This window comes from Vidua macroura, chromosome 10 (genome assembly GCF_024509145.1).
Source record: "Vidua macroura isolate BioBank_ID:100142 chromosome 10, ASM2450914v1, whole genome shotgun sequence".
Taxonomy (NCBI): domain Eukaryota; kingdom Metazoa; phylum Chordata; class Aves; order Passeriformes; family Viduidae; genus Vidua; species Vidua macroura.
In genome coordinates this window covers 1,272,402-1,293,956 of record NC_071580.1, presented here as the reverse complement: position 1 = coordinate 1,293,956, position 21,555 = coordinate 1,272,402, and the positions used below count along the sequence as shown (strand labels likewise).

The 21,555-nt window shown below is 48.2% G+C and overlaps 2 protein-coding genes across 4 annotated transcripts in view; one reads left to right on the top strand and one right to left on the bottom strand.

Moving 5' to 3' along the window:
• The first annotated feature begins 8,377 nt into the window (after positions 1 to 8,377).
• The window catches only part of VEPH1 (ventricular zone expressed PH domain containing 1), a 52,669-nt gene continuing 39,491 nt past the window's right edge, over positions 8,378 to 21,555 (top strand). For all 3 annotated transcript variants that reach the window (XM_053986486.1, XM_053986483.1, XM_053986484.1), the window contains exons 1-3: positions 8,378 to 8,515; positions 9,308 to 9,523; positions 11,828 to 12,002. In XM_053986486.1, coding sequence (XP_053842461.1) covers positions 8,378 to 8,515; positions 9,308 to 9,523; positions 11,828 to 12,002 — 529 coding nt within the window. The remainder of the gene's footprint in view (positions 8,516 to 9,307; positions 9,524 to 11,827; positions 12,003 to 21,555) is intronic.
• PTX3 (pentraxin 3) lies at positions 15,644 to 21,299 on the bottom strand. Its single transcript, XM_053986491.1, has 3 exons — positions 21,073 to 21,299; positions 20,067 to 20,585; positions 15,644 to 16,734 (listed from the first exon to the last, which is right to left on the bottom strand). The coding sequence occupies exons 1-3, from the start codon at positions 21,218 to 21,220 to the stop codon at positions 16,121 to 16,123; spliced, it is 1,281 nt and encodes a 426-aa protein (XP_053842466.1). The 5' UTR covers positions 21,221 to 21,299; the 3' UTR covers positions 15,644 to 16,120.

Sequence of the window (21,555 nt, the reverse complement as noted above, 5' to 3'; positions counted from 1 at the left end):
CTCTTCCCTAACAAGATGTTTGTTTTTAAAAGTCTAACAAAATAAATATTTCCAGGGCTTTGCTGAAAAAGGGCGTCATTCATTGCAGCTGTTGTACTAAAAATTAAAACCAATTTTTTTTTTTCCAGGATGGGGGAAAACCTATTTTCATAAAGTAAATTCTCTTCTTTCAGCTGGTGAAAGATGTATGTGAACCTTTTTGCTTTATTACCACAATGTCTTGGATTGTCTTATTACTGCAGCAAAGACTTTAAAGCTCATCTTGTTCCACCCCTTGCCATGATCCCAGGTTGCTCCCAGTCCAGTCTGGCCTTGGGCACTTCCAGGGATGGGGAATCCACAATTTCTGGGTGATTTTGGCTGCTATTAGAAGTCAAAATTAGGTTCATGGTGAGCAAAGGAAGTTCTGAATTCCTGCTGTACAAGGAATAAAGTTGTCATCAGATGCAGAAATAAAATCCAACCCCCTGCCTGTGCTCTTCTAGTCAGACCACCCTGCCCTGTGACATTTATTATGTTAAAATCTCTTGTTTAGAAAATGAATTTCAGAGTGAGAATATTTCTGTCCTGCCATTATCTCACAAGCTTTTTTAGTCTGATGGAAGTGGGAGAGGAGCCAGCTGTGTTCCTGTTGTTCCTGAGCTAAAAGGAGGATGTAGAAAACACACCATTGGATTTCCCTTAAAGAACAACAACAACAATAACTTTGTTAAAAGAATGTGTTCACCCCCCATTAATTTTGCATTTGATTGCCCAGGCTGTGGCGCAATGAACAGGAGCAAAAAAAGCCATTAGGAGGAATTGCCATCAAAACTGAGGACCTGTGTGACTGCATGTGTATTCTAGGGAGCAGATTTTTAAAAGAACTATAATTTATCTACTCCTTCAGTAATCCAAAAGCCCTAACAAGATGTTGTACAAACGTTTCCCCTCATTATCTTTGGGCAAACAGGCTTTCCTTTCTCCCAGCAGCTGCCCAAGGGTGCTTGACCTTACACTTGGCCGTTCCCAGTTGATTCCTTTGATATTTCTTTGGCTGTTGTTAGAAAAATGTCCTTGCTGGGACACTCCCAGTGGGGGTTTGCTCCTGTGCTCTCCCAGGAGAGGAGGACACAGCCAGGCTCAGATCCCTAGGGTGAGTTTTAGTTAAGCTTGACTTGGTGGGAATCTGGAATTCTTTTGTCAGAGGGAAGTTAAGGGGACAGGTATGGGCGTGCTTGGTGGGGAAGGATCAGGTGTGTGCCTCTGGAATGCTTTGGAGATCGTTTCTGTTATTACAGCTGCCAGGCTCTGGAGGTGCTCAGGGAGGTCCCACCTGGGCAGGTCCCTTTGGAAGGGCTGGCTGAGGTTCAGGAGCTGGTGAGATGCCACAAGTGTCAGCTGAAAGGTGCATTTCCTCAGTGTCCTGCTCTCCCCTGACTTCTCTTTGGGCTAAAGCTCCTCCAGAGGCACTGACAGGCTCCAGCCTTCGAGGAGAGGCCCCAAAAGTAATATTAACTTCTGCAATTTCCTTGTTACTCTTAAGCAGGTTATTAATTAACTGAATGTAACCACTGGCTGTTGATAAATCCTTTTAACTAATTCAAATTCCGTAGCGAGCTGGGAGCACTTTCACTGGATCTGCTGCCCAAGTTAAGCTGGGTGAGGAATTATTCCTGATGTGTTTTCCAGGGTTGGGGCAGAGGGAGAGAAGATATTTGTTTGCTTGATTCCACATGACAACTCCGGGGTAACTGAATAGACTGTACGGTCGGCTTGACAGGGCTGAGCACCCGCCAGCAGCCTGGCTCACATACCAGAGCCAGGGGGATGGAAGGGGCACTGGCAGCTGGGATGGAGCCCATCCCAATTTCTCTAAAGAGAGCCAATTTGCCATCAATTATTCACGTTCTTCTGAGGTCTCGCTTCTGAGAGGTATGCATAACTTAAATATGTGTTCGTGTAACAGCTAGAATAATGAATAAATTGCTGCGAGGAGGGGAGTTGAGGAGCAGGGCTGAGTGTTAAATAATGGAGGGAGTTTGGAGGGAATGTGGTCGTTGGCAGTGAGGCTGTGCCTGGGTTTCTCTGGCTGCAGGAGCTGTGGGATGTAGGAATGTATCGCAGTGATGCCTGTGGGAAGTGCTGTGGGTCAGCTGGGCGTGCCAGGGAAGGAAGAAGCAGTGTCTGTGTGTGGGACATGAACCTGCAGCACCCCTGGACCCTCCTGGGGCTCAGCTGTCTCCTTTCCCCTCGCCGTGCCTGGGGACACTTTGTCCCTGGGCTCCAGAATTAAAGCCTTGCTTTGGGGGAGCACGCCGGGGAGCTGCTGGTCCTGTTAAATCACCAGCTGGAGAAACACTGGGGTGGATTGCCAGGTACCCGTGAGGAACTTCAGGACATTCAGTGCTTGTCTGGTGACTGCTGCTTCAGGAGGCTTCGAGGTTCAGTGATTTTTGCATTTATTTACTGCTCTAGTCCAATTTTCCCTGCCAGAGTGGCGTTCCTCATGACAGGGTCCCTGTATTCTGACCCTGTAGTCCCCTCATGCTCTGCCCCATTTCCTCCTTCACTCTCTTTAGACAGAAATAGACATTATTCCCTTTGTAAAAAATGAAACCAAATTCTTTTTCTGTAACATCACTGCGGTCTTGAAAATAAGTCACAGATCTAAAAGCTCATTAAGCAGCCTTGAAAATGAGCAGCTTTTGATGGCATCCTTGTGACAGTGATGGAATTGGTGTTTGTTATGTAGTAATTTATTCCATTTTAGCACTGTGTTGTTTAGTTTAGCCTAATATTTTAATATCACGGAGACATTTCAACATGGAATTCTTACAAATCTGCCTTACTGATGTTAAAAATGCTATGTCTTATGAAGTGTTATATAAAGCATCAGTGTGTGCTGAACCAGCAGCCAAATATGATTTCTTCTAGATTGAAAATCGGAGAAAACTGTCTTGACAGCACCCAGATTATCAAGTAATTTATGTATATAAAAAATTGATCAAGTCGTCTGTTTGCAGCAGTAGAAGCTGCCAAGTTCCTGAGTACATTCCTACCCTCTGCAGCAGTGCCTCCTGCACGGGTTGTGCAGCCAAAATTGCCTGGGAGCTCGGTGAGAGCTCGGGCAGATTCTGGCCCATAAACCTGCTGATTAAACCAGTTCATCACAGGGGAGAATATTCCCACATCTGGAAGGACCCTGAAGTGCCTTCAGGCTGTGGTGGTGGCCCAGCCCTGGAATTCTGGTAGGAGAGATCTCTTCCAAGGCTCTGGAATTGCTGATTGTCCTGCAGGGGCCTCCACAGGGACACAGGTTCCTCGTGTCCAGGAGCTGGATGCTGAGAGCAAGCCAGCTCCCAGCACTGCAGCGAGGTGTTCCATCAGTAAAAACCACTTTGAACCCCTAAAGTTAATTTTAGGGGTTAAAGTTAATCAGTAGACTTCATAATTTATCATTTCATCATCTGGCCCAGCTCAGCATCCGTGGGGTTTCAAGGGATGTGAAGTGTGGAAACCTGTCCTGACAGAAAAAAAGAGAGAGGCTCATAGGAAACAATGGTTGTCTTGTGGGAAGATTTTAAATATATGCAGCTGATCCCATGGGAACTGCTGAAGACTATTCACCCTGTGTGAAAATGATGCTCTCTCAATATAATCTTTAATCCTTTTCTTTCACTGAAAAATGTGAGAACTTTATTTCCAAGTTTTGAAAGAATGCTCTGCTTTAGGGAGTAAATGCTTTCCAAGCATAAAAATAAAATAAATTTTGATTGGTGCAACACAGAGGGGAAAGGTTCTCTGAAATATCTTGTAATATTCTGTCCATGAATTGTATATGTGGATTTCTTGGGAAATGTATCTGGGCTTTTTTATTTTTTTTTCCTGGGTTGGTGCAGGGGGGAAAGGAAGCATCCATCAGTCTTGGCAATATGACAAACTTCTGTAACTCTTTGAGACAGCAATTCCACACAATTCTTTCTTATAAGATGGGGAAGAAGAATTTCAACAGAAGGGAATTCTACCTGAAATTCAGATTTTATTTTTTTTTTTTGAGGATGATTCTAATCTTCCTGCCATTCACACAAAAGGAACCAACAAGTAAATATGCCGTTGTTGCAAACATTTCTCCCCAGAGCATGGAAATCCAAACCTGCTCTGTTCACTCCGTGCTCGTGTGAATAACCAGCCCAGGGCTCAGCAGAGCTGCTCCCCTGGCCTTTAATGGCCCTGGTGCTGAGGGTTGAACCCTGTTTGGTGCAAACCTATCATTCCTGGAGCAGTCCTGGGGGGTTTTACAGTCTGGAAAGGCTGGGTCACTGACACTGTTTTCCTGCTCTTTTCCTCCAGTGCCTTTGATGCAAAGCACTCTGTGGAATCCATGAGTTAAGCATGGCAACAGGGCTGCGAGGTAAGGAAAGAGTTCTTGTTTCCTTTTTAAGGTTACTCACAGCTCTGGGCTGTGTTGTGTCCACAATAAAACAGCTCCCAGTTCTCTAAGATGAGCCTCTCCAGGTCGAGGGAATTCCCAGATCACTTTCCTCTCCTGTGGAATTTACTGGATGCTGCAAGTTACATTTTTGAACCAGATGCTCATTCTATACCTTTTAGATTTTTGAAGACTTCAGAAAATGAGCATGGCCTTGTGTTTAGCAAAGAGCTTTGGCACCTGTGGTGGCTCAGCCCTTCCATGAGGAGTAAGAAATTCCACGTGGGAGTTGTGCTGCAGCACCTGGGGAGAACCATGGTGTGGTGCCCGTGGCAGACTGGGCTCACAGAGGATGTTCTGGTAATTAATTGGATTTCCCTGGGAGCCCTGCCTGGCCTGGGTTGGGAGCATCCCTGTCCTCACTGCAGCTCCAGCAAGGGAGAAACCAGAAAATCCTGTAAAGGTTCACTTAACATGAACTCCAGTGGCCTGAGTTGCCTAAAATTCCTTAAACAGTGAAGGCTTTCCTGATGGTTGTTGTGTAGCACAGAACTAGGCAAAAAATGTCATTGCACAATTGCTTGAAGGTTGTGGTTCTGTTTTCAGTGGGATAACACCCAGCAAATCAAGCAGCTGGATTTACATTTCAAGTCTTCTGGATGTTAAGGAAATTATTTTCTTGTTGAATTTCCTTCACTGTAAATATAGAAAAAAATATTTTCTCCCTTTCTCTTTGGTTTAAAATATTGTATTTTTTTTCTTGTCCTTCTAATGTCATTCTGCAGAAGCTGAGCTCCTGATAAACTGTGAGGCTCAGCCTTTCAGCTCAAGTTCAAATGGCTTTTGGATGCCTGTAGGTCCAACTGCCCTTTTACATGGGATTTTTATTGTTAATCTTCTATTATTGGGGGAATTATTTTGCAAACAGACCAATTCAGTAGCTTCAAGCTCTGAAACCTGTCAGGCTGGCTTTTATTCTGATGGCTTCTGATAAGGAGCTTTGGTAAGAATGCTGTGCCTGCAGCAAGTGCAGAGACTCACCTTGGAGGGGGGAGCAGCTTCAGGGTCCCAGGGAAAGGGTGGCTCTTTCAGCTTGGCATGAAAAGGGAAAGGAGGTGTTGAAAAATCAGATCAAACCTTGGAATTCATGTGGGACTGCACCGGGACCAGTGCAAGTGGTTTGTGTTAGAAGCTGAGGGGTTTTTCCTGCACAACGATGACTTGAAGCCTGTTCTGAGTGCTGGAGTTCCTGCTTTGTTCCCCGTGTTTTGGCCTTGGAAAGGTGTGAATTCCTGCTGTGATCCCCTCTGCAGTGCCAGGGGATCCAGGCAGGATGGACAAACTTTGGCCAAACCCTTTGCCTTTTCCATTCCCTCTGTGCATGGGACACAAACACAGCAAGTGAGAAAACTCTGATGGCTGGTGTGGAGTCAAGCTGATGGAGATTGGAGGTGCTGAGACACCTCAGGGGCCACACCCTGCAGCAGTTTTATTGCCCAGCTTGACCCTTTAAAAAAGAAAAATTAAAAATGACATTTTATAAGACACATTATTTGTTTTCCCTCTTGCTCAGTGCCTGCTGCCTATTAATAGCAAACCTTGTAGTGAGCAGGGGAATGCTTAAGGAACAATTCTCTTTAATGCTGATGGAAGGAAAGGATTTCCAGCACTGTTACACAATGTAAGCATTAAGGGGATTTGCTATAATTCCATTTCCAAGAGCTCACGATAAATAAATGTTTTCCTGCATTATCCGGAGCGTTGTCTATAAAACCCACATAAAATTCTCTGTTTGGGTAGAGCTCAGGAGCTCTCTGAGAAACTCCTGTGCAGGAGCACACCCAGGGGAGGATCACGTGCAAAGGGCCAGTGATATTCCCAAGGATCAGGGAATATCCTCAGCTGGAAGGGGCCCAGGAGGATGATGAAGCCCTGCAGAAAGGGCTGCTGTGTTTCAGAGCAGCTGATCCAAGCGAGGGCTCGGCAGACCTTCCCTCCTGGAGCACTTTTCCTGCATTGTGTGGGCACATTTTGTTGTGCTGCTCCTGAGGCTCACGTTAAAAGCCAAAGCAAACCTCAGCCCCTCTTTTGTGCTCGTGTAAAGGCTGCAAAAGACGGCATTGATTCCTTTGGCCAGGAAATCTCCTCTCCAGCAAGGCTGTTCACTTATTGTCTTGCTTTCAAACAGTGTGAGCTTACTGAGGGCTGTTTCCCCTCCTTCCCAGGCAAGGATAGCTTTCCACTAACACAGAGAGTTCTGTTTCCTCTATTAAAAACAACTGCCCTCAAGTGGAGCAGGCTTTGTGTTTTGCCCTGGAAACAGAGCAGCTCATTCAGAGATAAGGCCTCGCTGCATTCGGGTTCCTTGGTCACCTGATGGAGCCCGGGGTAACTTTTAGGCTGCTTTAGTCTGCATTCCTGGCATGCCTTCCCCGTGGCACCGCAATTCACAGCTCCGGGATGCCAGCCTGCCAACCTGCCCCTGGGTGCTGCCCGGGGGGACAGGAGCAAAGGGGCAGGCTTTGTCCCCAGGGCACCTGTGCCCATCCCTGAGGATGGCCTGGGGGGATCCTGAGCAGGTAAAAAAAAAAAACAAAACAACAACAAAAATCTGTGTCTGGGGCTTTCTGAACTTTTATTTTTGGACTTGGGAATGGCTGAGTGTGAGCAGGTGAGAGTGTCTGAGCTCCCACCCTCCCTGTGGCTCAGGTGGGTGATTTGTGCCTCGGGGTTTGCGGTCTCAGCTCCTTTCTGCTTCTGCTCGATGGGGTTGGGAGTCCTGTGGAATGGCATTTCCCCATTTCACTGGGGAAATGAAAACAGCCCTGCCTTGTGGCATTAGCAGGTGCAGTGTGCTGCCTGTTAAAACAGGGATTGGCCCAGGGAGCTGCTTCCAGAAGGTTCTCAGTGTTTTGCCTTGGTTTTGCCCCTTCTGTGGATGCCCCAACCCTGGCAGTGTTCAAAGCCAGGCTGGGTGAGGCCTTGGGCAACCTGGGCTAGTGGGAGGTGGCCCTGCCCATGGCAGGGAGGTTGGGGCTGGATGGGCTTTAAGGTCCCTCCCAATTCTTTAACAATCTGTGGTTCTGTGATAATATTTGACTTTTTTCTTTCCCTGAAAAAGAGAATAAAATAGGGAGTAAGGGTACTCCGTATCTCAGATAATAATTGTAAGGGATGTATCTTGTGGCTTTGTCAACTCCAGAGAAGAATCCAGAGGAACTGACACCCAGAGTGAATCCAAGTGGGACCTAGCAGAGCTTTGGGACTCGAGTGCAGGGGTTCCCAAAGTGTGAGCCTGGCTCAGCCTCTGCTCCATCCCTCAGCCAGGGAGAAGAGCAGAGTTTCACCTCAGCCAAGGCTTTGTTTTACAGGAGCTTAAAAGACCTTAGGGATCATTTTGGCAACAAAAGTGACAGTTTCTTCTAAACAAAACCTGCTGTCTTCTCAGTCTTGCTAATAATGTTTTTCTGGAGTCAAGACACGGCAACCCAGGAAACAAAGGAAGAGGTTTCACCCTCCTCCTCCTCCTCCTGGGGCTCTGCTGCTCAGGGAAAGGGTGTGGAGCCCTCAGCAGCTGGTTCAGGGGCCAGCCTGCTCAGGAAACGTGCACGGAAAGGAAGAAAACTTCTGCTTCACTCATTATGTATTTTTAAAATAATTTTAAGCTGCTTAGTGTTTGAAGGTAAAAATGCACACAGTTCATGAACGTGCTTAAGGATGTCCCTGGCTCAGGGGGTTCTGTGTGACACCTTCACACACATTTCAAAATCTTTGCTAAACTGGAATATGCCAATCAATGCATTTGCTTTTTTTTTTTTTTTTTTCTTATTATTTTCTTTAAGATTGGGGCCAAGGAAGCCTTGAAATATTTATCCTTCATATGAAGCTGAGTGCTCCTGGCCGGGGTTGTTCCCGTTTTGTCCCCAGCTGAGTGCCCATGGTGCCTGCAGGGGGCTGAGCAGGGCCATGCATCACCTCTTCGGGCTGGTTTTGGCACAGAAGGACCTGTCCCGGGCAGGGGATCTCTTCTCCCTGGAGGATGCTGAGATCGAAGGAAGCCTCTCTGAAGCTCTTGAACAGATCAGAATCATTAGTTCGGCTGCAGTGAGTGAGACATTGTCCTTAATAAAAATTTTAATGAGATTATATTGTGTAAATAAGGGGGGGTGTATATAAACAATTTAAATTTCTGATAAGACTTGAAGAGCAAATATTTAAAATATATTTACAAATTTAAATAAATATATTTTATTTCTATTTATATATATAAATATATATAATTTTAATAAATTTTATATTATGTATAATATATAATATATAGAATATATATAATATATAGAATATATAATATATAGAATATATAATATATAGAATATATTATATATAATATTATTTATATATAATATATTATATCTATGTTATTTATGTATATAATATATATTATATAGGTTATATATTATTTATATATATAATATATATTTATTTTTTTATATATCTACTTACATAAAGATTTATGCTTTAAATGTTTAAAAACATTTTAAATGTGCTGACAAAATCCAACTCCCACCAGATTCGAAGATAATTCCAGTTCATCTTCATCATAATTTTTATTAAATAGCTATTTCAAGCCTATTAAAGATTATATGAAATTACGGGGGTCCATAACTTCCCAATGAGCAGGTATGGACCCCTCATACCTTAATGAGAATTAAGTCCTGTGGGGTGACAAATTCCGGAGTTCTATCACGCTGAACATTTGTTGTGGAGGTGGACAAGGAAAAAATGGACACTGGAATGCCACAAAAACTTGAATGGACACTGGAATGCTACAAAAACTGAATTTGGTGGGGTCCTGGCAGCCCAGTTCATTGGCAGATGCTTTGTGCTGTGCCCCAGGACTACCAGACCAACGACAACGACCAGGCTGTGGTGGAGATCTGCATCACCCGCATCACCTCGGCCATCAGGGAGACTGCATCCATCGAGAGGCACGGCAAGGCCCTGGTGGCTCTCTGGGAGTCCTGTCTGGAGCACAACCTGAAGCCCTCTGGCAAAGACGAGGATGCCCCCCATGCCAAAATTGCATCCGACATCATGAGCTGCATCCTGCAGGTAGAGCTGGGCTGAGAGCAGCAGCGCTGGGCTCTCGGGGCCAACGGTTTTGGGTTTGTTGGTTAAATTGCTTTTGGAACTCTGGTTTTGAGTGCTTGTGAGTGGTGGTGTTTAAAACTCGGAGCTTGGGGAATTGCAGCGTTCTGATTCCTCCTCTCTTGGAATTGTTGAGGTAACTCATAGAACCATGGAATGGCTTGGGATGGAAGGACCTCAAAGCCCATCCAGTGCCACCCCTGCCATGGCAGGGACACCCAGGTGCTCCCAGCCCTGTCCAGCCTGGCCCTGGGCACTGCCAGGGATCCAGCTGAGTTGTAAAAGTACATTTGCTGCTCCCTAGAACAGAGCTTTCACTGGCAATACAATGAAAGCTTTAATGCCATGAAAGTTTTAATGCAATCCTTTGCATTAAAACAAAGAGGTACAAACGGAGGCTTTCCAGCAGATGTGGGGGACAATTGGAACAATAATGAATATCTGCCAGCTGGGCTGGATCTCAGGCAAGTCTCTGTTGATAGCAGCAGCAGGGAGGTCCCCAAGGTTTGCAAACATCATTGTATCACTTTATTGAAATCTGCTCTTCATTGTCACCTCCACATCTTTTAAGTGTGCCTTCCTGCCCTGATGTTTATCATGGAACAAATGAAACCTTTCTCCTTCCCTCTGAATTCAAACTTTTTCTTAACTAAGGATTTTATCTTTATTGTGAGGGGTGGGGGGAAAAAAAAAAAAAGAATTGTTCTTTGGAATTTTCTTAGCTCTTTTAAATCCCAGTCAGAGAGCCAAGCCTTATCTTCCCATTCTTTGTGTGGAGTAGCAGAGCAAAAACTTGGAGCAGCATTTGGCTCCTGCTCCGTGGTGCCTCAGCCAAACATAACAAGGCATTATGTTGATTTAAACATGCTGCTGCAGAAAGCTCCATTTATTTGAAGGGCTTTTCTCATTAAAGATGCAGCTTTTGGTCATATGGCAGCTGCCAGAATTATCTGTCTTGGCACCAAGGGGTGGCTGCAGTCCCTTCTTCCTCAGGGGTCTCTGGAAGGGAGTGTCCACTGCTTGGCAAGCCTCTGCTCCAAGGGGAAATCCTCAGAGCTGCTCAGGCTCTGTGGAATAACAGATTTGGGGTTTCTCAGTCTAAATTTATTCTATTCAGAGCTGCTCCAGAATGAAAGTCCAGAAAATCTGCTCTGCCTTCCCTCGCACTGTTCTGTTGCTGTCTCAGACATCTGGGTTCCAGGTTTGCCTGGGATTTCAGCTGCTAATTAGACATGATCACACTGCAGGATTATTTTCAGAAACAGGGATGTGCTTCAGTTTCAAAGATCTGAGTGGAGAGGAGAGCACAGCACTGCTTAAGGAGGCTCCAGGGGGAATGTGGGTGCTCAGTGACACACCGTGTCCTGCTGCTGTGGGACTTCAGCAGGCAATGGATGTGTGTGCTTTGTGCACACCATTTTCTGTATAAGCAATAGCAGAAAACCTTTCCTGGCCTTAATTCAAAACCCCAGTGTACACTCAGGGCCCCTTAAGGTTCCAGAAGCTTGGAGCCATTTTAGGAAGAGGAGTTTGCACTCCTGAAAAATCTCAGTGTTCAGAGGCATTGGCTGGAGGTGCCCAGAGCAGCTGGGGCTGCCCCTGGATCCCTGGAATGTCCCACGCCACGCTGGACACTGGGCTGGGAGCACCTGGGACACTGGGAGGTGTCCCTGCCATGGCAGGGGGTGGCACTGGGGGAGCTTTAAGGTCCCTTCCAACCCAAACCATTCTGGAATTCTGTGAGTTTAAATAAAAAAAACCCAAAATCTTACTGATTACAGAATAATTAATGATCAATACTAGAGCTGTCACACTGTGAGCAAGTTTCCAGGGAGTGGCTGCTCCAAGGTGTTTCCTGTGCTGGGCATGATGGATGCAGCCTCTTCTTCCCAGGGAGCACCAAACACAAAATGTTTCATTAGAGCACAAAACGTCTCATTAGAAATGTTAGCATGTAGTTAGTGCACTTCATATCTTCTATATTTTATTTATATTGATTTATATTTATGCACCAGATATTTTGTTACTGCCCTTCTGCTTCCTCTAGCAGAAGACAAAGATAGGGCTGCTCTTAACTTTTCCTGCTGCAGTAGTTTTAAATTTCTGTATTTGCTCTTTCTTTGGCTCCTGCCTTCAGTGGTGGTACCAAAACATGACCTTTCTTGACAAGTTTTTTTCTCTTTTCCCCTTGTTGCTTTGACTTTGGTTTCCCTCCTGTGCCCAGCACGAGGCTATTATATAAATCACTTTTCTTTCACGTTTTTGCAGAATTACAACCGGCCTCCAGTGATGGCCTTGGCTGTGCCAGTGGCAGTGAAATTCCTGCAGAGGGGCAACAAGGAGCTGTGCAGGAACATGTCCAGTTACCTGTCCTTGGCTGCCATTGCCAAGGCTGAGCTGCTGGCTGAGCACACAGAAACCATCGTCAGGAGTGTCCTGCAAGGTAGGAGGTTTAACCCAGTGGGTGGCCAGAGTTGGGGTTTAACCCAGTGGGTGACCAGAGTTGGGGTTTAACCCAGTGGGTGACCAGAGTTGGGGTTTAACCCAGTGTGTGGCCAGAGTTGGGGTTTAATCCAGTGTGTGGCCAGAGTTGGGGTTTAATCCAGTGTGTGGCCAGAGTTGGGGTTTAATCCAGTGGGTGACCAGAGTTGGGGTTTAACCCAGTGTGTGGCCAGATCAGGCTGTGCCAGGCATGTACAGAACCATTGCCTTATAGAATCAATCAGCCATTGGGGTGGGAAAGAGTCCAGGATCAATCCAACCATTAAACAAATCGTATGAGCAGTGTAAAGCAGACCTATGGAAATATCTATAAATGTGATCAAACGTATTAATCACACTCTCACAACAGACTTTCTCATGGAATATGTGAATTTACTGCACCTCTGGAGGTTTTGGTATGGATTGGCTGACCCACAGGGCAGGAAATACATCTGTACTCGTTAATATTCCCTGCTAATGGACTCCAAATTGTCAGCCCTGATATGAGGCACCAGCCATGGAGCTCTTATCCTTCCTCTTAGTGTCACTGGCAAGGCTCCAAAAGAGAAATGGGGATGAAATTAATCCCATTCTGTGGTGGAATAGTCAGATGGAAGATATAAAAGCTTTGTAGTGGCTCTTTCATTTTGCCTACATTATTAGCTTTATATAGAGCTATGTTGCTAATCTCTTTACGTTTTATTTTTTTTTGTGGTTTAAAAAGCCAAAAATATTCATTGCTCTATAAAAGGAACTCCAATGGAAATGGAGTAATAAAGTTCACAGTGTTTGTTGCAACACAGTGCTACTGCAGTGGTAAAATCAGTGTTCTCCTTCAAGTGGGGTCATAGCAGTAAGTAGCAATAACTGTTTATTAAAAGAACATTGTTATGAGGCTGTTAAGCCCTCAAACGTGTGCATCTGTATTTATTAATTTCCAAATTAATTTATAAATTACTTTATAAATTTATTCTTTTAAGTCATACTAATGTGTTAACGTTATGCATTGCCCCTTGTAACTGTGGGGCAGTAGAACAGAAAGAAATAGTGGATATATCCCTGGTTTTGGGAAAAGTGGTGCACAGGCACAGCAGAAGGTTTCGGCACGGCTGAGCCGTGCATTTATGTTCTTCCACCAGCAGATGTTGCTGTGGATATCAAGTTTGGGAATCCCAGCCTGGAAGGGGCCGCTCGGAACAGGCAAAGCGATTTGTTTTGCGTAGTGACTTAATTACACCGCACATAATTGGCGTTTGAGGCATGAGAAGCCGGGTTTGCAGCAGGCTGGGAACTGAGAGCTGCCCTGAGAGTGTTTGCTGAAGGGAGCGGGAGGCGAAGCTGCTGAGGATGGATTTCCAAGGCAGATTTTGGAGACAAAGCCGTGTTGTGGGGCTGCACACACGGGGCTCAGCCTCGAGGCACCAGGCCGAGCAAACTTTGGCCCCTTGCCTGCAAATGTTGGAGAGGAACTGGAGTTTTTCATTACTTGGGGCAACTCTTTGGCTGCACAAGCAGGTTCTTATCTCATTAGCTAAAAAAAGAGATCTTTAGAAAGGGTTTGACTGCCCTGCCCCGGTGAGTGTGGGCTCTGAACGTGCCCGTGCTGACACCCTCCATCAGCACTGGGGTCACACGGATTTATTCCCATTTATTCCCGAGGGACAGCAACAGCTCTGCCCTGTCACACGGATTTATTCCCATTTATTCCCGAGGGACAGCAACAGCTCTGCCCTGTCACACGGATTTATTCCCATTTATTCCCGAGGGACAGCAACAGCTCTGCCCTGGCATCTGAGCATCCCGTGGCTCCTCCACCTCCCAGGGCAGCTCAGGCATCCTGTGGTGCTGGGCTCTGGCTCAGCCTTGCTCCTCCATCTGTGCTGGCAGTGCAGGATTGCAGAGGCTTTTTCATAACTGGAGCCCAAAATGCTGTTTCCTCCCAACTGCTGACAAAGGAAAGCGTAGTTGGGCGGGGAAGGAAGGAGGGCAGTGTGCTGGTGCAGGTGGGTTGTGGGGCTGGGCTGTGGGAGAGCTTTGCTGGTGCTGGGGGTGCTGAAGGAAGAGCAGAGCACTCTGGAAAAGGGAGGTTTTCCAGCTGAGTCAGTGGGGATGGAAGGCCTGGCTTTGCACTTGGTCCTCTGCCAGACCTGAGCTGAGACAGGAGAAGGCTCCTTCCAAGACAAAGCATTTCAGGTATGAGCTGCAGTAAGAGGAGCAGCCAGGAAGAATTTCTGGAGATCTTTTTGAGGATTTTCCTTTTCCTGCTGCATTTTGTGGACATTTGTTTTCACTCAATGGAGGGCACTGAACAGAGGAAGGATTTGAGAGTGGTTTTGCACAATGGTGGGACCCCGAGTGTTTCTGTAACTCTGAAGATCTGGGGTTTGGCTGCCAGAGATGAACAGAGGTAATACTTCATTGCTCTGTAGCTAAGGTTATTTGCAGATATCACTTAGTGAGGGATTTTTGTCAAGTTTACTGCCAAGCATTTATAACGTAGATACATTTTTATTGCAGTGTAACAGGAGAAATTCCAGCAATCAGAGCAAATCTTTTCCCTTAAATAAGCAGTGCTGCCAAAGCTCTGGAGCAGGTCGTGTAACTTTGGGTATGAAGCACAACCCTCTTGAATGGCACAGGGAAGTGGAATTTGCCTTTTTTTACTACTTTTGTATCCGGGCAGCAAGGATCTGTCAGGGTCAGGAGGAAGTGCAGCAGCAACATGACAAGAAATTTGTCAAAAGTGTGTTCTTAGGACATCTGTAGAGAATGAGAGAGACAGGGAAACATGGGAATAGGGAAGAAGGATGGGCTGCTTCCAGGGGAAATAGGAATTGTTTGAATAAGACATTCCTCATGATGACTTCTTCAGAGGCTTCAACAGGTAGCAAGTAATGGTTCTTGTTGTAAATGGTTACATGCTCACTGAGTAGGGTATTCATCATTCTCTGCTTGTGCTCTGTTTTCTACATGAAAATCATCAGCAGGTCCTTGGCTCTCTGCAGCTGCTGCTGTACTTGTCTCCAGCCCATGGCTTTTAGGGGATTTGGGATAAGCTTGTGTGAGAGAGAAGAGAATCACTGGCACTGAGCAGCAATTTTATCTTGCACAAACCCCCTGAGGACAGCAAACAAATCCAAATGTACCTTAAAACCAGGATTGTGCATGGGGTCCCTGCTCCTGTGAGGTGCTGCTACTGATGTTTTCTCTATCAGCAGCTAAAACTGCATGGTTCAAAATGTGGCAAATGCTCCACTGGGGACTTGGTTCAGAATTTTAGTTTATGAGAAGAGCAGAGAGTTTTAGTCTAGTAAAGTATCTTTATTTACAAAACAACTTTACAAAAATAATTTCAATAAAATTATCACAAGGTCAATGTACAATATAATACAGCTGCATTTCCTCCCAATGTCACGTCAGATTATGATGGGGAATATTATTTTTATATCAATCCATGGCATAAATAATGCTTTAAACATGGAACTAGCTTTCTTAGAGTCTACGCATTACTAACAACGATTAATAGACAACACATTTCTTGATTTGGGTGGTTCCTCTGTAAAATTCACATTAACACTACAGAACCCAAGGATTGGAGGAGCCTGGAATGGTTTGGGTTGGAATGGACCTTAAAGCTCATCCAGACCCAACCCCTGCCATGGGCAGGGACTCTTTCCACTGCCCCAGGTTGTTCCAAGCCCCAATGTCCAACCTGGCCTTGGGCACTGCCAGGGATCCAGGGGCAGCCACAGCTGCTCTGTTTTGCAGAGCCAGGTCAGATTTTCCTCAGCAGGGATGTCGGGGGCTCCATTTGGCTCCTGAATGTCCGTGGTGACCCTGACTTTACACATCAGAGAGCCCTGCACTGGAGAGACAGATCTGCCTGACCGCAGGAGCAGCTCTCCCAGTGCCACGCCTTGCTCCGTGGCTGTGCTTCCAGGGTTTCTCCAGGGCAGCAGGCAGAGGTCGATCCCATCTCCACAGTGAACTTGCAGCGCTGATGTTCCTGGGGAATTCCAGAGGCAGGGGCTCCCGCAGCTCTGGCTGTCGCAACGTTGGCTCCGTTCAGCTCCCCGTGCTTTAGGACACGTACTGGGCCCCTCCGTAGGGCAGCACCTCGGTGACCCCCCAGCCCACCACGTTGCCCCGGGTGCCACAGGTGTCCCCCACGCTCTGGGCCGTCACCTCGGCGGCGCTGAGCACCCGGTCCCACAGGTTAAAGCCGGTCAGCTTCCCCGAGAAGGCCAGAGCTTCATCGAAGCCCCCTCCCGCGCAGCAGCCGTTCTTCTCCTGGCCGAGCTGCAGGATGCCCCCGTCGGGGATGGTGTGAGCCCCGGCCACGTCCCAGCCGCTGGCCACCAGCTCCCCCTGTGCCCACAGGGATGCAGATCCGTTCTCCGAGCTCCAGGTGCCGCACAGGTGGAGCCACTTCCCGGGGACAACCACGTTTGGGGCAGCCAGCCTGTGCTGGGCGCTGCCCACGGCGAGCACGGCCGAGCCCCGGCTCAGGTACAGCTGGATTTCGTAGGGGTTGAACTTGGTTCCGTAGGAGAAGACGATGGTTTTGTCCAAAGCCTCGGTCACCTTGAGCCAGATGCAGGCAGTGAAGGAGCTCAGGGTCATTGCAGAGGTGGGGTGGACGCTCCCAAAGATCTTCCTCGAGCGCATGGGGAACAGAATTGCTGTTTCACAGCCTGGAAAGGTTCACAAGATTGTCAGGTAAATAAGAGCTGATTTGTTTGTATGTTAACAGTTGGGACCTTTGGCAGGTAAATAAGAGTTGGTTTATTTGTATGTTAACAGTTGGGACCATTGTCAGGTAAATCAGAGCTGGTTTATTTGTATGTTAACAGTTGGGACCATTGTCAGGTAAATAAGAGCTGGTTTATTTGTATGTTAACAGTTGGGACCATTGTCAGGTAAATCAGAGCTGGTTTATTTGCATGTGCACAGCTGGGACCTTTGGCATTGCATGGCATCATCAAGGTTAGAAAAGACCTCTGTGATCACCAAGTTATGGCTGCCCCATCCCTGGCAGTGTCCGAGGCCAGGCTGGACACTGAGGCTTGGAGCAACCTGGGATAGGGAAAAGTGTCCCTGCCATGGCAGGTGGGCTTGGAACAAGATCATCTTTAAGATCCCTTTACCCCAAACCATTCCATGATTCTGTGAAGTCCACTGCCAGCCCAGCACCACTGTGCTCACCACTAAACCAGGCCCTCAAGTGCCACTTCCACCCATTTTTGAGCACTTCCAGGGATGGGGACTCCATCACTCCTCTGAGCAGCCTGTCCCAATGCCTGATCCAGGGCTCACTTCCAGGCTTCCCAAAGGGAGCTGAGAGCTCAGCTCATCCAGTGGGATGCAGGAACCTACCCCAGCATGATTGGCAGGAGCTGGTGGAGGAATTGCTGGGCGCTGTGGCAGGGGATAATCCAGCTGCAGGAATCTCCTGGCTCTTCCCTGCCTGCACAGGGGGCACTGCACAGTCCTGGGACACCCAAAGGGTGAATGCAGCCTGTCTGCCTCCTTTGGGGAAGCTGGGCTTCCCAGCTCTGAATGGAGCACCACCCCTGGGAGAGGGACTCTGTCAGCCCCTGGAATTGGGTAATTCTGCCAGGTAATTGGGTAACCCTCCCTCGTGATGTTTTATCCTCTAAGTGTGGAGTAGTGAAAATCCCAACATGGTGCTGAGGGAAGGGCTCAGGGATCCCCTCAAGGAGCAGGTTTGGACACTGTGGCATTCCCAGGATGGGGGGGGAGGCTGTGACTGGACAAGGGAACTGCTGGGAGGCTGTGCCATGGATAACATCAGGGCACAGGAGCTGCTGAAAAGCAGAAAATGTTGGCAGGAACATGCTGAGATGGGCTTGCTTCCTTAATTTACATGACTCCCTTTCCTAGCCCTGCCTTTAGGATTTTTGGGTCAGGAGCTCTCATGGGCACTGGTTAAACGGGGGAAATTGACACAATTCATACTTTTTAACCAGCTCTTCTCTCATGTCCAATTAACCAAAGTGTTGATGACAGAAATTAGATTCGCTAAAACCACTAACAGAAATTTATGCAACTTGGGAAAGCAACTGGTGGTCAGTAAAGCCAAGACATTTCTGGTGGTTTCTGTGCTGTTCCCTGGTTGCACCTAAGTTAATATCCAAGGTGACAGGAGGGAACAAGCAGCCCCTTCTCCAATTAAGCTGCTTCATTTCCTGTTCAAAGAAGCTGGAGGATCTGAAATGTCTAAAACGTGTGTGGAAATTTCTGCTCCGGGGAATGAAGGACTCTTTGTGCCCTCCAGGACTGAGCTGCCGTGGTATTTCATGGGCTGCTTCCCTCCAGCTTTGAGCAGATTTTACATCTCCCATTGACCCTTTTGAGGAGGGCCAGGGTCAGTGAGCAACTGCTGGGGATTCTCCTTAAAATGCTACTTAGGAGCACTATTGTGAAAAAGCTTTTAATTAGCAGGCTTTCAGGCTCTTATTATCAAAGCCTCAACAAAATTAAAACCAGCCTCAGTGAAGAACAAAAAAGTGTGATTAGAAAATCCCTCAAGAGTATGGCTGGCAGTAAGTCAAGATGTGAGAAATTAAAGTCAGTTGCTAAAAATTCCCTTGGAAAAAAAAATCCAGGGACATACTCTGGAAGTACTTAAAATGTAGCCTTTAAATTTACAAGTATGGTTGTTTTGTGTGTAAAATCATGTGGGAACCAGTGGAAATAAACTGAATTTCCACTGATGATCCTCAATGCAGCTCGAGTTTGTTGCTCTCACCTAGTGCAGAGGAGCTGCTGAGGCTGGCTGGGGGACAGGGAGATAAGGAATGAGATCATGTTCTCTGCAAGGTTTGTGTTTGGGGAAAAGAGGAATATGCTCAAAGACCTCATCCCAACGTTCTGAGGTGTTGTGATAAAGCAGTGAAAACAATTTGCTTCTAAAGCTGAGTCTGCCCTGCATGAAGGGATGGGCTCAGGTTGGGCTGTAGAAGCTTTGATGTGAACAATTTTGTGGCTTTTGTTGCCTTTGCTGTAGCAATTACTGCTCCTCTCTGCTCCCTGATGGGAGAGTTCCCTCGGGAGATGCTGCACCCCCTCCTTCCTACGGACCCACCCTGCGGGGGTAGATTTTGGGGGGGTTTAGGTAGCAATAATTTGTATTTGTGAAAGCAGAGCCATTAAGCAGCAGTTAGAAGCCCGGCAGCGAGAGCTCGCTGGTGGGCAGGGTGATTTCAGTGCAGTTCATCTTGCACACGGTGATTCTGCAACAAATGAGGGGCTGCTCTGCCACACCCAAGCTGCTGCTGCTGCTTTTTTGGGTGTCTCCTTGCCCTGCACAGAAAAACTGAGTCGGGATTTGAGCTATGAGCCCACCTTCCTAGAGCCACCCAGCGCAAATGTTTTGGAAAGGGAAAAATCCCCCGGACAGCAGCAGCAGGGGTTACTGGCTTCTCTGTGCCAGTGGGAATATTCAGGGCAGAACATTCCCACTGGCATGCGGGGAATGTGCCCTCCCTGCCCTGGAAGTGTGCTTGGCTGGCTGGCAGCAGCGTGTCCAGCTCTTGGACACCGGGGCTGGTGAGGAGATGCTCGTGGGGCAGGAGGAAGGAGCGGGAATGTGCGGGAGGAAGGAGTGGGAACGAGCAGGAGAACAGGAGAGCTCCGTGACTGCTGCAAACGCACAGGAGCCACCGGCTGGGAAGGCAAGAGGTGAGAGAACATAATCTGGATGTCTAAAATACATTTGCTGCTCTCTGACAATGCCTTTGATCTGGGAGAGCCTGGAGGAGGTGGGATCCTGGCTGGCGCTGCCCTGCACGAGGACTTTGGTGAAACCTTTCTTTGATCCCACGTTTGGAAAGCTCGGTGCCTCTTTTTTCCACCAGTTCTGGGGTTCCCCCCCTCCCCTTCACACACAGCCTGTTCAAAGCTGCCCTGCTGCTCCTGGGGCTGCTCCGGAGGTGCCCAGGAGGGGGTTTGTGGATCCCTGTTAGTTTGGAGTGGCCTCCCCAGAGCTCTCACCCTGCCTTACCTGCTGGCAGCAGGTGCTGAGCTGCCCATTGCTGCGACGCCCTCAGCTCAGCCCGGGTCTGCTGCAGCTCCTTCCACACCGAGCTCAGGATGAGGTTGTCCCCTCTGGCGTCCACTCTGTCCTGCTGCAGAGCTGTTTCCTGGGCCTGCTCCTGGGCCCTGCTGCGCCAGGCGCTCTCCAGCCAGCCCAGCCTCACCGACACGTTGTGGCTCAGCTGCAGGACGTGCTCCAGAACCTTCCCTTGCTCCGACTCCTGCAGCCTCCTGGCTTCCTCAGCTTGGTTCCTGCTCCTCACCAGCACCTGCTCCACCTGGGACACCACGTGGGAGGTGGCAGTGGCGAAGGTGCCCGCAAGGGTGGTGGCCAGCTGGCTCAGCTCTGCCTTCAGGGTCTGCAGCTCCAGCCTGGGGAGCTCATCCAGAGCCTGCAGCATCATGTTCTCCTTCATCTGCGAGTTCTCCAGCATGATGAACAGCTTGTCCCACTTGCTGTGCTCCCGCTGGCAGTCGCACGAAGCAGCTGGAAGGGAAGGTACAGATGTTGCTGTTCCTTTGTACCGAGCTCTAAACGGCAGCGTTTGGCAAAATCTGGCTCTGTGCAAGGCTTGTGTCCTCCAGACTGGCACAGAGTCCTGGACTCAGGCTGGTTTGGGTTGGAAGGGACTTTACAGACAATCTGGTTCCAACCCCCTGCCGTGCTGGGGCCAGTGCCTTTCCCTCTGTGTCGGGACAGAACAGTGCAGGGGTGTGATGACAGAGATCCTAAACCCCTGGGACAGCAAGAGCATTTCTCAGGAAAACTGAGAAATCGAGAGCCTGAAGCACAGCCCAAGGCAGCCCATCCGAGGGCTTTACCTTTACACCCAAAACAATCCACTGCTACGAGCACGAGCTTCTCCCTCTGGAACAAGTAAATCATGTTCGCAGTGGTAACTCTTACAAGAGCTAGGCAGCACCGAAGGCAGTTCTGCACTTAAATTCAGTTTTTTTTTTTTTTTTTTACTCACCTTCCTCAGCCGCAGGGGCCGGACCTTCGATTTCATTGTCCAGGTTCACGTACATCAGCTCGTAGTCATCGTCCTCATCCACGGCAGAGCCAGAAGCGCTGAGAGCGCAGAGCAGCGTGAGCAGGGGCAGGAGCTCTCGGGGCAGCATTGTCCCGGCGCTCTGGGCTCCGAGGAGCTGCGGCAGAGCCCGAATGAATGAGCGGCCGAGCTGCCAGCGGAGCGCTCCTGCTCTGCCTTTTGGCCGGCAGGGGAAGGAAGGGAAGGGAAGGAGAAGGAAGGGGGCGGGCAGCTCGCTCAATCCCAGCCCTCCAGGTTTGCCTGCGGGATGCTCTGACTGGCCAAGGGCAGAGCCGTGCTGGCCCCAGCGAGGATTGGGACGTGCGGAGCGCTCGGGCTGCGCGGGCGGAGTCGCTTGGGTTGTTTTGTGTCGTTTGTGGAACAGAAAAGCCTTCCCTGCAAGGTTCGGTGCGTGCCAGGGCTGTG

Coding starts and splice junctions, on each gene's coding strand:
- PTX3 (XM_053986491.1), bottom strand. CDS start 21,220: ATGCTGCCCCGAGAGCTCCTGCCCCTGCTCACGCTGCTCTGCGCTCTC. Junction 20,586..21,072: donor GGCCCCTGCGGCTGAGGAAG/GTGAGTAAAAAA, acceptor CTTCCCTTCCAG/CTGCTTCGTGCGACTGCCAG. Junction 16,735..20,066: donor TCAGCACCTGCTGCCAGCAG/GTAAGGCAGGGT, acceptor GAACCTTTCCAG/GCTGTGAAACAGCAATTCTG.